This window comes from Trachypithecus francoisi, unplaced genomic scaffold, assembly GCF_009764315.1.
Source record: "Trachypithecus francoisi isolate TF-2019V2 unplaced genomic scaffold, Tfra_2.0 Lachesis_group10, whole genome shotgun sequence".
Classification (NCBI taxonomy): Eukaryota; Metazoa; Chordata; class Mammalia; order Primates; family Cercopithecidae; genus Trachypithecus; species Trachypithecus francoisi.
The window spans coordinates 93,726,003-93,743,504 of NW_022681455.1; the positions used below are offsets into that span (position 1 = coordinate 93,726,003).

A 17,502-nucleotide genomic window follows, 5' to 3' on the forward strand; every position below is an offset into this window, starting at 1 on the left:
AATGGCCAATGAGCATATGAAAAAGACTCAAAAGCACTAGAAATCAAAGAAATGTAATGAAAACAATGAGATTTTCTGCTGAAAGACCAGCAAAGATAACAAATGGAAGGGGAAACTGGAGCTCTGTCCCTGTTGGTGGGAGTATAAACTCAACCAGTTTTCCTACAGGATCATTTGAACATTCCTTTTAAAAATCCTAAAACTGTTTTATATTATTTTCCTCTAGAAATTCTACTTCTATGAATTCAGTGCAAAATCCTTACTTGAGTCCATTAAAATACATAGAAGGAAATTCACTTCTGGGGTGGCAATGATTTACTTAACATGCATCCAGCTATTAAAAATGATGATGCCAGGATATATTTCTGCCATAGAAACATGCTTAAAATATAGTAAGTGACAAAAGACCATATATTATGATTTATGTTTATATGCATATGTTTATGTTTATATGCATAAAAAGTGTAAAAAGCAACAAACCAGAATGTTTTGAGTGGCAAAATTAAAGATTTTTCTTTATATTTTGTCATCCAAATTGTTACAAAAAGAATGTAATTTCCTTTGTAATCAGGGAGAAGTGTTATTTTCATTTATTTATATTTACATTTCTTTTCTTTTTCTTCCTTTTTTCTCCTGTATGTATCCCATGTAGGCTAGAGAGCTTAAATCCCTGCCTCTTGAGGGAAATCAGCCCATTTTCAGGATGTGCAGTACACAAAGCTGACACATCTTCCCTTTATTGTTTATATTGATTGATTGATTGATTGATTGATTGATTTTGAGATGGAGTCTCACCTAGTTGCCCAGGCTGGAGTACAGTGGCGCATCTCAGCTCACTGCAACCTCCATCTCCCAAGTTCAAGTGATTCCCCTGCCTCAGCCTCCTGAGTAGCTGGGACTGCAGGCATGCACCACCATGCCCAGCTAATTTTTGTATTTTTAGTAGAAAGGGAGTTTCACTATCTTGGACAGACTGGTCTCAAACTCCTGACCTCAACTGATCCATCTGCCTTGGCCTCCCAAAGTGCTGGGATTACAGGCATGAGCCACTGTGCCTGGCCAGTCATATTATTTCTAAAAATTTCAGTGACATTTCAATTAAATTAAATTTAATTCTTACTGACCTAATCCCTTATCCTCTGTTTAATGATAGCTTCCAGTTGAAAGGCAGTTCCTCTGTAATTACAGGCACTAAAGGAGATGCAACATGTATTCATTAGATAGATATCCACTAAACCACTGATTCTCGCATTGTCGTCCTTAGACCCTCAGCATCAGCCACATGAGGGAACTTGTTAGACATGCAAATTCCTGGGCCAGCCCCACACCTCCTGAATCACAAAATGGGGAAGAGGGACAGCTATCTGTGCTTTAATAAGCCTTGAGATGCTCCCTGAAGTTTGAAAACTACAGAACTAGAATACATACGGTAGTAAGTGCTCATACTTTACCCGAGATACCTAGGCACCCTTCCCCTCTTTTCCACTCTCTTTTCCATTGAAATAAAATGAGAGGTCATTTTGACTTAATGGGTGTAAGAAAGAAGGCAATGAGATGACCAGGTTTTCAAGTTAAGGTTTCAAAATTATATCAGTGGACAGTGACAGGATGCAAGCCTTCTAAATAGATTACTGCAAGAAAGCTGATTATAATCTATACATTAGGTATCATTAGCATATTGATGTTAATTTTTTTGGGTGGATTAATGGTATTGTGATTATATAGGAGAATAGCCTGGTTCTTAGAAGATATCTGCAAAAGTACTTAACAGTGAAATGCTATGATACTGGCAACTTACTTTGAAATGATTCAGGGGGAAAAAGGGCAAATACACAATCTTCCATACGTGGAAGAGAGAAAACAAATATGACAAAACGTTAACTAGTGAATCCAGGTGAATAGCATACAGATGTTTACTGTATGATTTTATCAACTTTTCTGTGTTTTCAAGCTTTTAAAATAAAAAGTTGAGGGAAAAGAAACACCACCCCAAATCTATCTATGAAATGGAACCACAGAAAAAGCAGAGAAGTGAACACTTTGCAGAAGAGGGCAGCATTCCCATACGGACAGCATGGTCAGAGTGCAGGGTCTCCTCCAAGAGGCTATTCTCTGGTCTCTTCCGTGCTCTCACTTCCCCCTGATGCTGCCAAGGCTTTTTTCTAATAACTCTTTTTCTAAAGATGTAATTTTTGTCATTCATCTAAGAAAGAGACAAAATAATTAGTATACATTTAGAAAATAAAATTACACTTATACTTGTGTAAAAACAAAAAATACTGTGAAAAGTGGGGAAGCAAGAAACGTACTGTTCTACAACTCTGTTCTGTTCTTACCATCTTTTAATTCTGCCAATGACTTCCTATTCCCGCTACCTATGGTAGGGTGAGTTGCAAATGATTTATTTTCCTCGTTGATTTAAAATGTCATGTTTATAATATACTAAACTCCCTCAGAAGCATTTGGGTTTATTTCTGGGCTCTATTCTATTCAAGTGATCTATCTGTTCACAAGCCACTATTAATTTTGATTAGAGCATCCTAAAGTTAATTTTTTTTTTTTTTTTTTTGAGATGGAGTCTCTCACTCTGTAGCCCCGGCTGGAGTGCAGTGGCACGATCTTGGCTCACTGCAAGCTCTGCCTCCCGGGTTTAAGCCATTCTCCTGCCTCAGCCTCCAGAGTAGCTGAGACTACAGGCGCTCGCCACCACGCCCAGCTAATTTTTTGAATTTTTAGTAAAGATGGGGTTTCACCGTGTTAGCCAGGATGGTCTTGATCTCCTGACCTCGTGATCCACCCACTTCGGCCTCCCAGAGTGCTGAGATTACAGGCACGAGCCACCATGCCCAGCCAAGTAATTCTTTGATTAGGATATTAGTATTTGATGGAGCCTGACCCTTTTGACTCTAAACTCAAATTCTTATTATCTCTAACTTCTAAAAGACAACAATTATGACTTCAGTGCATAAAATGCCAGCTTTTTCAGCTACCTTAGAGAATTCTCTTATTTTTCTAATATCAATTCACTTTATCCATTTGGTTTTCTCTCCAAACACTAATATTTTCATTTTTGTATCCCTAATCTTTTTTTTTTCTTTTTTGAGACAGAGTCTCGCTCTGTTGCCCAGGCTGGAGTACAGTTGCACGGTCTCAGCTCATTGTAACCTCTGCCTCCTAGGCTCAAGCAGTCCTTTCACTTCAGACTCCCAAGTAGCTGGGACCACAGGCACAGGTAACACGCCCAGCTAATTTTGTATTTTTTGAAGAGATGAGGTCTCACCATGTTGCCCAGGCTGGTCTCAAATTCCTGAGCTCAAGTTCTGAGAGCTCCTAAGCTCCCAAAGTGCTGGGATTACAGGTGTGAACCACAGCTCCTGTCAGTTTTCCTAATCTCTTATCTTTATCTTTTGTAGTTGCACTTGCTTATGTGGTTATTAACTGTTAGTGTTAATTAACAGGGGTAACTGTAATACTGGACACTTCGTCTTATTCTTGATCTTAAAGGTATGTTTGTAGAATTTCACCCATCATGCATGATGGCAGCTTTTGGTTAGATGTATTTATAATCCACTAGGTATAAAAATAAAGTAGAAATAAATATTGAATTTTATCAAATGTCTTTCTAACATACATGGAGGGAACCGTGTATTTTCTCCTTAATGTCTTGCAATCAGGAATCATACCAGATCTTATAACAGTAATTCAAAAGAACAAGGTTCACGTGGTTGTGTGGCATAATTTTTCCATTGTGCTGTGTTTGCATCACTAGTCATGAATGAGAGACTGTGTTTTAATGCTACCTTTGTCAGGTTTGGGTTTTCATGTTCTAATAGTTTCAGAAAAAAAAAGTTTGAAAGTTCTACTTTGTATGTGAAAATTGCAATGAATTATTTGTGATTTACTGAAAACTTCACTTGAAGGTCTGATATAATTTCAAAGCAAAACCAAACCTTTTTTTATTTTTTGTGGGGGGAGGGTGGAAGGAGTGGGATGGGAGAACACTGACTCATTGATACTATGTGGTTGTTTTTTTCCCCCCTTTAGAATTTATCTTCTAGGGACAATCTGACAATGATGAATTTAATTTAGATTCACAGATTTTAAAAATAATTCTTTTGACATTCTTGGTATAGTTTATTTGCCTGCTCTCCAGCTCTGTTGCCCAGGCTGGAGTGCCATAGTCCAATCATAGCTCACTGCAGCCTTGAACTCCCGGACTCAAGCGATCATCCTCGATAAGCCTCTCAAGTAGCAAAGACTATCGGCTCACGCTACCACGCCCAGCTAATTTTTTACATTTTTAGTGGAGACAGGGTTTCACCATGTTGCCCAGGCTGGTCTCGAACTCCTGGGCTCAAGCAATCCTCCCTCCTCAGCCTCCTAAAGTGCTGGGATTACAAGTGTGAGCTACTGTGCCTGGCACTATTCTCATTTTTATTATAATAAAATTTTAAGATTGGATAAATAATATAGCCAAATTATTGGAGCCAGACTCCATCTACTAAAATTAAATGAAATTTCACTTGTCTGAAATCACGACATACTTTGGAAGATATGTTTGTCATGGTATTAATTAAAATTACGATTTTTTGGCACTCACCAAAATCTGTGGAGCACCTTAAAGACACAGGCTGTATCCTACAGAGCAGTCAAAACAGTTACAAGAAGAGGCTCTCAGGATAGCTTTGTCAGGAGAGACATACTATATGTATAGAGATATAAGGGAGAGAGAAAAGAAACAACTATTTTACACACAGGCCCCAAATGGAAAGCTACAGGCTAGGTAGTGCAAGCGCTGGTTTTTGCAAATCACATCTTTCCGTATGGCATCTCTATATAGTGTGCTTTTGCTTTAGAGAGTAGCAGCAAGATTTTCGGTTTTCTATTTGTGTGTTTGTTTTAAGGCAGGATCTTGCTCCACCACCCAGGCTGGAGAGCAGTGATGTGATCATAGCTCACTGCAGCATCGACCTCCTGGGCTCAAGTGATCCTCCCACCTCAGCCACCTGTATTTTTTGTAGAGACAAGGGCTCACTATGTTGCCCAGGCTGGTCTTGAACTCCTGAGCTCAAGTGATCCTCCCGTTTCAGACTACCAAAGTGCTAGGATTATAGGCGTAAGCCACTGCACCTGGCCAAGATATTTGTTTTCAAAGAATGGTTAATAGTTATAAGAAAAATAGGGAAGGCTGAGGCACAGTGGCTCACGCCTGTAACCTCAGCACTTTTGGAGGCCGAGGCAGGAGGATCACCTGAGGTCAGGAGTTCGAGACCAGCTCTGGCCAACACAGTGAAACCCCATGTCTTCTAAAAATACAAAAATTAGCCAGGCATGGTGGAATGTACCTTTAATCTCAGCTACTCAGGAGGCTGAGGCAGAATCACTCGAACCCAGGAGGTGGAGGCTGCAGTGAGCCGAGACCGCGCCATTGCACTCCAGCCTGGGTGACAGAGCAAGACTCCATCTCAAAAAAAAAAAAAAGAAGAAAAATAATAGGGAAGATTTGTTAGTAGTCTGTGAGTTCCACAATCATGTCAAGCATATTAAAAATTCCTTAAATTCCTTTTTTTTTTTTTTTCAGAGTCTTGTTCTGTCGCCCAGGCTGGAGTGCAGTGGCGCAATCTCGGCTTACTGCAAGCTCTGCCTCCAGGGTTCATGCCATTCTCCTGCCTCAGCCTCCCAAGTAGCTAGACTACAGGCGCCCGCTGCCATGCCTGGCTAATTTTTTGTATTTTTTAGTAGAGACGGGGTTTCCCCGTGTTAGCCAGGATGGTCTCAATCTCCTGACCTCTTGATCCTCCCGCCTCCGCCTCCCAAAATGCTGGGATTACAGGCGTGAGCCACCGCACCTGGTGTAAAATTTCCTTAAATTCCTAATTACTTTTTCCTGTCTTTTTTCAAAACAGGATTTAACTTCATCAGAATTTTTCTTTACATTTAAAACACCTGCATTTTCAGTTGCTTCATTATACGGCAAAGCAAAGGTTACTCTCTTCAAGCTTTCTTTACATTGTTTACTGTCTTCACTTTCTTCCAGGTCATCATCTTCATTCCTACACTACCAAAACTCTTACAAAAAGAAATAAACTGTTGTCCATTAGAAAAACAAAGGAAGCATATTTCCCTTAATAAAGTTCTTCTTTTATATGCCTAATGCAACCAAATACTCAGAACTTCCAAAATCATTCAGTTATTAAGGAAGAGAAGGTATCGTTTAAGTGAAATACTACATAAGAAACAGAACAAAAAGTGTCCAATATATAGAAAATAAATTATTCATCAATCTATAATAAAAACTTCCTATCTCACAAAAATAACAGGATTTTGGGGGCACAAAACCAAATCAAAGTTCCTGGTAAGAAAGGTTTGATTGCTACTGCCAGTAATATTTTTTCTTCATTAACTGACCTCTAATGTCCCTTTAAATCCAGAGACTTTCCTCTGGCTATCTTGAGAATATCTGATAGGAGAGAATCTAACTTCTTAAAACAAACATATGTGAAAACCACAAGTACAAATACATAATTGGGCAATTCCAGCTCACATTGCAAAGGATGGTTCAAAATACTCACATTTCAGAAATGCTTAGTTATTCTGCTTCTTCTTCAGCAATTTCATCATCTTGTTGGAACCCAGCTCATCATCATGATCACTTGCTATGTCTTCATCACTTTCAACTGGATCCAAAAAATCTTTGTACTTCATATTTCTGGAACTTTTACCTGACTAAAATAAAAAGATTTTTAAAACTATTAATTAGGAATAGAAAAATACATCATTAACACATGCATATATATTTGTATGTATACTGTATGTCTACATTACTTTCTAACTTAATAATACTATAAGCCAAAAATAGTTATTAGGTGAAATTGGCAACTAAAAACACTACCATAAAACTATTATAAGAACAACTGTAACATAAACTGAATGGAAGTACAGATTCATTTATAACTGATAAGATAGAGCACAGTATTTCTTAGCTGTAAATCTTCTAACTACAATTACATCTCTCCTAGGAAAACAGAACAAAAGCTAATTTGAGGAGGAAGAAAGTGCTCTCTCCTCTCTCAAAACTTTTAAGTTTTTTACTTCCAAACAGTCCCCCTTCACCTTCATCAGAATCACTATCTTAAAAAACAATCAGTATCATCCACCTCATCATCATCATCATCTTTTCATTCCTCTTCTTTTTCTGTTTTCTAAATAGGCCTCCATTTCAGAGAGCTGGGAGAATTTCTCGTCTACTGTGGACTTTTCTCTTGGTTTCCCATGTCCTTTGTTTTGTACCTTGCTCTGCTGTTCCAAAATTTGTTGATATCAAAGTCAAGGTCAGAATCCTCATCACTGAAAACTGGGCTTTTTCTCAGATCGAATTTGCTTGAGTTTGCTCTCTCACTCACTTCAGGATTGTCACCACCCATATTTGACACTTCCTCTTCCTCCTCTAAATCTTCTAGGTCCTCCTGGCTATCAGCCTCTATCTCTGAACCAGCCTCTTCACACTCCTGTTCACTCCCTGGGAGAAGACTGATATCTTCATCTTTGTTTCACTAACTGCATTCTGGAAGCATTGTAAAATTGGTTCATTTTGCAACTCCAATTGTTGCAAAGTCTGCTCATCATCAAAACTTCCTATCACAAGTTTTTATAAAGGGCTTCCACGGATCCCACTATTCTCTAATATTTTATTAAAGTCATAAAGTACTTTTGTTAAAGAAGTGAACTTTGATGCCAGTCCATCTTGAATCCTATTGGGAGGAATTAAATGAGATTTAGAATTATAGGTAATAATTTCACAGCCCTCTTAATTAAAAGAAAAATAAAAACTCCAACTCTTCTGTAAAATCAAATTTGAATGAAGTGTAAGTATACATGCTGGCCCCAACAACACATAAGCTGATGAGCCACAATGGTATCTAAAACCCGTCAACCAAGTATTTGTGAATCAGCTGTATAGATTTTAGGCAGGAAAAGCATTACAAATTGATTTGCTTGGAGATATATAGTGAATTAGCCTTAAATTATCAACTCTGCACCACTCCATTCATTCATTCCCTTATTCCTTCAGTGATCAACATTTACTTTGGCTACAACCTCTCTTAGATGTGACATCTGAGATGAAACCTACAGATAAGCATAGTCTTAAAAGATTGGGAAACATGTATTCCAGGCAGAAGAAACAGCAAGAACAAATTCTCTAAGATGCAATTGAGCTTGGTAAGCCTGAGGAATAAAAAAGTGCGCATGGCTAGAGTGTGAAGGAGGCAGAAGGTGAAGTGGGAGAGACTGATGGCAGCCAAATTCTGCAGGGCTCAAGGGTAAGAGTTTGCCATTTTAAGTGTAATAAGAAAACAAGAGAAGATTTTAAGCAGAAGGATGAAATGATGATTTACACGAAGGAAGAAGAAAGTGAGGAAGGAAGAGGAGGAAAGTAGAGTGATTAGAAGGTTGATGCAGCATTCCAGGAAAAGGATGATGGTGATTTAAGCTGGAGTTAGAGCAGTGAATATGCTGAGTACTGTTTGGAGGTAGAACTGACAGGATTGCTAAGGAATTAGATACAGAATAGAGAAAAACGAACACATCAAAGTAGCAGCCTAGTTTTATGTGTGAGCAACTGGAAAGACAGAACTGCCATTTACTGCGATAGGCAAGGCTTGAGTGGTGGAGCATGGCGAAAGGACTTCAGGGGATGACAGAGTACAGGTGGGTAGAAACAACATTCTACTCTATTTTGGACACAGTGAATTTGCGATGCTGACAGTACCAAAATTTTAAAAATCGTTAAAAGCCATGTGTGCTACTGAATTCCAAATAAGCTCAGTCTGTAGTTGCTGTCAGCTGGGAACTCAAGGGAGAGGTTGGGGTTTGAAATACAAATGAGTCATAATTTTTTGGATCATATTTGAAGTTCTTCAACAAAGTACGCATAAAACGCTTGTGCTGGGAAGAGACATGAAAGTTCTAATTCTCAAGAAGCTTAGTTGGGGTGGACAGACAAGTGACAAGTTTGTACTTTCAATGAAGTATGATGACAGGTAAACACTGAGTGCTTTAGGAGCACATAGGCGGAAGGAGAAACAACACAGTTTGTGTGTAGGGGGATGGGGGCAGTAATAAGCCTCAAGGGGAGCTTCTAGGCGTTAATAACTGAGGTTAGGTTCATTTTAATAACATTTAACTGAGAGAGCCATATGTAAAAATTTTTAACCATTTTGAAAATTTTGATAGCCTAGGAAAGTATAAACTCCGAAATGTGGGGAAAAGTGGTTTACATTTCCCCTTACCTTCCCTCAGCTCCACAGTTTGCCAGGAGTCTGCAACTCACCTTCACGTGCGACCTCAGTCCCACCCGAGCTCGGGATCTGCGCACTTATGTGAGGATGCACTGGTGCCAGCCGGTGGCTTTGCCGACCTCTTTGAGACACCCTCCAGGATCTGTCAGCCCCAGGCCCGCGGGGCCATGGCTGTCTGCTACTCCGGACACAAGCTGCAAGCAAGACAAGAGAGCCGCTAGGAAACGCAAAGCAAGGATGCGCCTAGCGCAACTTGGAGCTCAGCGTGGAAGTTCTAGGGCTCGCAGGTTCCGGACTCACCCCCAGCGGGAGCCAATGGCAGCGCAAGCGCCTTCGCGTGTGCAGGGGGGCGGGAAACAAAAATTGCCACTGGTCAACCTAAGCGCCTTTGAACTATCCCCAAACTTCGTTTTGTACTTTTCAGGGGCCCACAGGTGATGACGCCTCCTAGCTTTAATTTGTGCTTTAGGTAAAGTGGGTGTGTTATATGCAGTAGGAAATCAGCGGCCTTCGCCACGCCCCCTGCCGGGTGGGGTTGCCCCGCCCCGCCCCGCCCCGCCCCGCCCCGCCCTCCACGGCGCAGCTGGCTGGGTCAGCTGCTACTGTGGACGCAGTGGAGATGGCGGGCGTGCTGAAGGCTGCGGCCGTCAACGCCTTAGGTGAATACTGGGCGCCAGTGAAGGTCGCTGTGAGTCGGGCATGTGGGAACGGAGGCCAGGGGGAGAAGAAGGCCTCAAGGTGGTCAAAGCACCTTGATGATGCATTCTGTCCCCCGGTGCGCGTTCCACGGCTGCTGCCGGCACCTAGGCAGAGGGTACCTTCCAGAAACACCTCAGCTTAGCTCGGGGATGGCCTTCTTGTGCATGAGCCCCACTGCCAGCCGGGAGCTGTGCGCCCTGGGCGCTGCACCTTCCAGTTTGTGGGCCGCAGAGGCGGGGGATCTTGCCCACCGGGTCTGACAGGGCAGGGACGGAAGTAAATGGAAGCTGGTAGGTAAGTGTTATTTTACCGCGCACCCATAAAGAGGTTGGGGAGAAACAAGACAGGAGAACAAGTCCTGTTTTAAAAAAAAAAAAAAAAAAAAAATTCAGCTGAACTGCAAGCATGACCAGCATTCTGTTGGGAACACTCAAAGGTCAGTGTTGTGAGGAATACAGAAGGAGTTACTTTTCCACGTGCCCTAGTAAGTTTATCATCGCGTGCATAAATGGAAAGATAAAGCATGTGGATTTAGAAACTTCCTTGATTTCTCTCTTCCTTCATTTTTTAAATTGTCTAGATAAAATAGGTTATGACAGAAACTCGAGTTTTCTGTCTCTTTCTTTTTATCCTTTTTTTCCCTCTTTCTCCTTTTATGAGAGGCAAGTGTTTCCTTTAATCTGAGATTACGCGCCAAGTGTTAAAGGCCCAGAGTTACTCCGGGACATTCGTGATAAATCCTTCTAGCACCAGAGCCCACATTCTTAACCATGAGGCATACTCACTTCTTAGGTGATACACGAAATCGGAAGGTGAAAATATAAATAAAAAAATGAATATTCGGGAAAAGGTATTCTTATATCTCTATTTTTAGAACTGCACACTTTAATGATTGACGGTTTGGGAAGAGTATAACTTCCAACAGGCCATATACTTACTGCAAGAACAGAATGCAGATAAATATGCATTTTTGTTTTGTTACTTACACTACTTTTCATAAAGTAAAGGAAAAATGAAAATAGTGTATTCCAAAAACTGGTTTTGATTTTTCCTATTAAGATACTTGAAACTTCATGGCTCCATTTGTGTGTGTGTGGTTGAATATACGTAAAGTAAAATTTAGCATTTTAACATTTTTGAGTGTGTAATTCAGTGGCTTTAACTACACTCACTTTGTTGTGCAACAGTCACCACCACCCCTCTCCTGAGCTTTATCGTCTCACCAAAACTGAAACTGTTCCCATTACACAACACCTGCCCACTCTCCTCTGACCCAGCTCTTGGCAACCACTGTTCTACCTTCTCTGTGAATCTGACTACTCTAGGTGCCTCATATAATGTGGAATCACATACTGTTTTTCTTTTCTGTGTTTGGCTTGTTTCACTTAGCATAATGCCCTCAAGTTTCATCCATATTGTAGCATGTATCAGAATTTACTCTTTTTTTTTTCTTTTTTTGAGAATGAGTTTCACTTTTGTTGCCCAGGGTGGAGTGCACCATCCTGGCTTAACACAAATTCTGCCTCCCCGGTTCAAGCAATTCTCCTGCCTCAGCCTCCCAAGTAGCTGGGATTACAGGCATGCACCAGCACACCTGGCTAATTTTGTCTTTTTTGTGGAGACCAGGTTTCTCCATGTTGGTCAGGCTGGTCTTAAACTCCCGACCTCAGGTGATCCACCTGCCTCAGCCTCCCAAGTTGCTGGGATTAGCAACCACACCCCGCCTACACTCCTTTTTTATTAACACTTCTGTTCTTAAGTATCTTATGCATTTATTCACATATGGTTGTACACTGCATTTTATTCATGCAAAGCAACCTTTATTGGAATAATTGGAATAATCACAAATTATACATTACAGTATTCAAAATAATGCAATTCTGCTGCACCATTCTGAAATGGGAGGCAGAGAGACCTAAAACTGAAGAGTTGCGAATTTCTACCAATTGAGGGCCAACCTGAAATAAAAATATCCTTAAAAAGTTAGCCTGATTGTCGGTAATCATTTCATAATTTATACATATATTAAAGCATACATTGCATACATTGTATTCATTGAAGATACATAATTTCTATGAGTCCTCATATCTCAAGCTGGAAAAATGTTACTACAAGTCAAAGGAGAAAATATAATAATTAAGAGTTCAGTTCACAACAAACTTTTCAGAACACATTTTTATCAGATATAAAGCTCTGTTTCATTTTAACTCCTTTATTCAGGGTTCTCTACCCAGTTTGCTTGGTCTACACAGTTTCACCTTTGGATTTTTATTGTTGGATCATCTCTTCTTTTTTTCTTTCTTTCTTTTTTTTTTTGAGATAAAATTTACATGACAAAAATTAACCCTTTAAAAATGTACAATTTAACAGCAATGATCACATTCACTGGGTTCATGCGACCATCACCTTTGTCTATTTCAAAACATTTTCACTGGCCAAGTGCAGTGGCTCACACCTCTGGTCCCAGCACTTTGGGAGGCAAAGGTAGGAGGATTGCTTGAGGCCAGGAGTTCAAGACAAGACCAACATGGCGAAACCTCGACTCTAAAAAAAATACAAAAATTAGCCAGGCGTGGTGGTACATACTTATAGTTCCAGCTACTCAGCAGGCTGAGGTGAGAGGATCACCTGAACCTAGGAGGTCACGGTTGCAGTGAGCCATCATCGTGCCACTGCACTATAGCCTGGGCGACAGAGCAAGACTCCGTCTAAAAAAAAAAAGAAAAAAAGGTGTGTTTTGTGTGATCTTTTCTCTTGAAGACCGGGAATAGTTTATCTTTAAATGTCCCATTTTACTTCATGTGCCCTTAACTACACAATTGTAACTTACTCTTCATCTTTTTTTTTTATCCTAGTACGTGGATAGTTATGTTGATATATTTGTTTTTAGCCATAGCAAGTTTTGATGTGCATTCTTGTCAATATTGTTTGGTTCAAAAATCTATAAAGGGTAATTATTTTACTAGCTTATGACTTAAAGTTTACTGTTTCAGGAGAATTTTCCCAAATACTCAGTTGACTCAAGTTTATTTCAGCATAAATTTCTTGCAACATACTTTTAAATATTATCTCTTATTAGTTTATGCCATTGTTTTATTACTTTTATCCTGGGACTCCAATTTTGTGAATAGTGCCTTTGTTTAACTTTGATTTCTAACACTTTTCTGTGACCTCTTTTTTCATTATGTCATTTTCATTCTCTCGGTTGTTTTTCTACCTTTCTTCAATGCTAGTCGTTATTTTTTCATTTGAGTCTATTCTCTTTTGTGACCTCGTGGTTCTCTTTTTCTTTAGAAGGTAACTTTTTCTTTCTTTCTTTCATTTCTCTTCCAGCTTTAATTAACTATGTTTTCATTTCCTTATGTTTTTGCCCATTTTTGTTCTTATTTTTTAGATATCAGGTCATGACAGTACTTATCAGTTCAACTACACCAAGGTTTCTGAAGACAATGGTGTCTCCACCCAAGCAGGTTGTAAATAAATTCCAGATAGAATCTGGCATCACCCTGGAGGAATTGTAACTTCCCACTGTTGAGTGTCAAGTCAACACAACATCACAAATTTACCAAGATGGCTTCAGAGTAAACCAGCTTTACACAGCACATTTGAAAAAAAAAAGACACATTTATTCAGAGTCATGATCAGACTATTACATTTAGCAATCAACAGCATGAGTGCAAAAAAAATCTACATTAAAACCCTTCATTGGAATGTTTTACACTTTCCACATAATAGAAACTAAAATAACCTGTTTTACAATAAGTTGAAAATACAGTCTTCCAGTTTTTTGCCCATACACATGAGTATTTGTCTAAAACATGTTTTAATATGTCTTAACATGGACATAAAACATGTCTTAACATGGACAGCTTAACCTAAAAGCCTGAGTCAAAAGGTGAAAGTTACAGAAGACTCTTGGAGGGAAACATGCAAAAATAGGTACAAAATGCCTTTTAACGTAGGTCAGTGGGGAAAACAAGGGCTTAGGTAACAGGGCAGCTAATGGGCCTAGTGGATTAAAATGTTCACTTTATTCCTGAAACCCAGACTGGCTGCTGTAAGTTGATCTGGTGCCTTGGTCATTTGAGGCTTCTTTCTTCTATGTCAGCTCTGTCTTCTCTATGCTTCCTCTGGAGGAGGAAGCCTTGACACAATTACACATGGATTGTGGTTTTTTTTTTAACTTCTGAAATTCTATCTTAATTACTCAGCTGATTTGTGCTTGTTTTTAGAAAAGGGAAAATGGATTAGCATTTGATAAGCATCTACTGTTAGGTACTTCTAGAGACTATTACTTCCTATATTTATGTCTTAGGGGAACTGTAAAAAGTAGTTAATTATTTCTGTTTTGAAGGTGAGGGAAAATGTAGAGATATTAAGTGCTCCTAGTCAAAAGATGTTAAGTTGTAATTAATAAGTAATTTGTGGGAAAATATTTTGAAGATATTTAAATTTCTTTTTATCAAAATTTTAACCACTACCTGTAGCATTCCGATATAATGATTCCTGTATAAGCCAGTTATTACAATGAAGACTGAAAAATGGTGACTTTTAAAATATTATTCTTTCTACATTTGTGATTATTTCTTCTATGAGTAACAACTTTCCCTTCTACTTCATTTATTTATTTTTTATATCAGTAGGCACTCATGGATCTTTATTTTATTCAATAGGTTATGACACGTTACTATTATTACTGATTTTAATGCTGAAATTACCCAGATTTCTTCCATGGGAGTCCATTCAAATTGGCTTCTGTATCCTTTTGACATATACCTATCATTTTTATTGTTTCCTTATTTTATTTTATTTTATTTTTTTTGCACATCGAGATATTTTAGGCTTATTTTGTTCTTTCCCTATCCCAGCCCTGGAATCTGCCATTTCTCCAAAGAGCTTTGATTCCTTTTTGTGGTGAATGGAATTGTTGAAACCAAATCTGGGTGCTAGATATACATATTGCTACTATGGTATCATTGCTTATAGACTCTCCCAGGGGCAAATCTGTATAAACATGCATACACACATACATACGTATACACACATATCTATGTCTGTCTATAAAAAACATTAATTCATACTGAGACTAGTCTACTACCATGGAGCTCATTCCTCTCCTTCCTGGCTGCATGTCTTAGTCCTTTCTTCAAAATGGAGAACCTGGCTCCCATTATCCTAAATATATTTACTCATTTGCTCAGTCGTAGAATCCTAGTTTTTCTTTTAACCCATATGCCTGGCCTATGGAAAGCAAACCTACTAACTGTAATTTAGTATTTGTGTATGATTCTTATCATCTTTTTTTTTTTTTTTTTGAGACGGAGTCTCGCTCTGTCACCCAGGCTGGAGTGCAGTGGCTTGGTCTCGGCTCACTGCAAGCTCCGCCTCCCGGGTTCACACGATTCTCCTGCCTCAGCCTCCTGAGTAGCTGGGATTACAGGCGCCCACGACCGTGCCGGCTAATTTTTTTTTTTTTTTGTATTTTTGTAGAGACGGGGTTTCACCGTGTTAGCCAGGATGGTCTCAATCTCCTGACCTCGTGATACACCCGCCTCGGCCTCCCAAAGTGCTGGGATTACAGGCATGAGCCACTGTACCTGGCCTGTAATATAGTTTTGTTCATATTCTGGTTATGGGCTGGATTGTATCACCCCAAAATTCATATGTTGAAGCCCTAAACGCTAGTACCTCAAAATCTGACTGTGTTTGGAGATAGGGTTTTTAATGAAGTAAGTAAATTAAAAGGAGACTGGTAGGGTGGGCCCTAATCCAGTCTGACTGGTATCCTTATAAGAGGAAATTTGGACTCAGACACCCACAGAGGGAAGACCATCTGCAAGCCAAGGAGAGACCCCTCAGAAGAAACCAAGCCTGCCAACACCCTAGCTGGTACCGCCAGTTTCCAGAACTGTGACACAACTGGGTAACTGTTATTTAAGCTACCCAGGCTGTGGTGTTCTGTTATAGCAGCAACAGCCCAGCCTAACTAATACAATTCTATTTAGAAATGTCCCTCTGTTCTTCATGATTTTTTAAAATTATATGTGACATTAATAAGAATCCACAATTCAGAATTACACAAAAACAATTCGTATGGAATTATCATCCGCCCTTTCTCCTTCCATTTCTTCCTCATCCAATCCACTCCTATAGGTAGTCTCATTAGATTCAGTTTCATTTTTTAATTTTTCCTTGCAAAAATTAGCTAATACATGTAAATTTTGTTGATGCTTCGTTTCATACAAAAGGTAGCATCCTGTAATTTTTTTGCATTTTACTTATTTCACTTAACTATATCCTAGACATCACTGGGTATGAATTCTATGAAATTTTGCATATTCATTTTTATAGTATTGTAGTATGCATTGAGTATGATATTAGTTTGCTAGGGCTGCCATAATTAAGTACCACAAACTGGGTTGCTTAGCAGAAATTTATTCTGTCATAATTCTGCAGCTAGAAGTCTGAGGCCAGGGTGTTAGGAGGGTTTGTTCCTTCTGAGGTCCTTCTGAGAGAATGTGTTCTGTGCCTCTGTCCTAGCTTATGGTGGTTTGCTGACAGTACTATTCTTTGGGTTGTAGACACATCACTCCAGTCTTTGCCTTTATCTTCACGTGACTTTTTTTTCTGTGTGCGTGGCTGTTCTGTGTCCAGTTTTCACCTTCTTAAAAAGATACCTGTCATATTGGATTAGGGCTCTCCCTGATCACTTCATCTTAACCATCTGCAAAGACTCTGTTTCCAAACAAGGTCACACGTACAGGTACTGGGTGTTAGGACTCTAACATCCTTTTGGAAGACATAGTCTACCCATAACAAGTATGTACCATACCTTATTCAACCATTCTATAGAAGAGCATTTAGCTTATTTTCAATATTCTGAAATTCTAGACACACTGCATGTTGTCCACATGTATTTTCATATTGTTCGATGTGTGCCTTTCTGCTTCTGTACCTTTCAGAAGTGTGTTTAAGTTTTCATCACAAAGTTTTTGTGCATTTCTAATTAACCTTTTTCCTAAATTATTTTTTGCTACTGTAATGGGATTTTTGTAGTGTTTTTTTTCTAACTTATTACTTATATGTTTGAAGACTATTGATATTGTTGGTTAACTTTTTATCATTTTACTTTACTGAATTTATTGTTTGAGCTACTTTTATCTTTTTATTGTTAGGGCTTCTAGATATGCTGTCACATCACTTGCAAAAAGGAATTGCTTTATGTTATATTTTTTCAATTCATATATGCCTCTGATTGATTTCTTGAATCTGAGTTTATTTCCAAGTTGATCTTGTATGCTCATATTGCTGAAATCACTTATTAGTTGAAGGAATTATTTTGAAGATCCTTTGGGATTTTCCCCATAGTTCCTTATATTATTTCCAAATAGGGACAGTTTTACATCTTCCTTTATAATCTGTATGTTTTTTTTTCTTGACTTACCATGCTTGCTAGTACCATATTGAATAATAGTGGTGAAAAGTGGACATCCTTGTGTTTTCT

The 17,502-nt window shown here is 39.0% G+C and overlaps 2 protein-coding genes across 2 annotated transcripts in view; one reads left to right on the plus strand and one right to left on the minus strand.

Moving 5' to 3' along the window:
- Positions 1 to 6,061: 6,061 nt before the first annotated feature.
- LOC117087789 (U3 small nucleolar ribonucleoprotein protein MPP10) lies at positions 6,062 to 9,589 on the minus strand. The gene is given in 5 exon segments (XM_033218412.1): positions 6,062 to 6,726; positions 7,158 to 7,197; positions 7,199 to 7,308; positions 7,311 to 7,751; positions 9,291 to 9,589. Coding segments are annotated over 4 exon segments (450 nt in total). The 5' UTR covers positions 7,425 to 7,751; positions 9,291 to 9,589; the 3' UTR covers positions 6,062 to 6,540.
- Positions 9,590 to 9,868: 279 nt separating this feature from the next.
- The window catches only part of RBL2 (RB transcriptional corepressor like 2), a 127,959-nt gene continuing 120,325 nt past the window's right edge, over positions 9,869 to 17,502 (plus strand). Inside the window, exon 1 of the mRNA XM_033218404.1 lies at positions 9,869 to 9,958. The gene's annotated coding sequence lies outside the window, so the exon portion shown is untranslated. The remainder of the gene's footprint in view (positions 9,959 to 17,502) is intronic.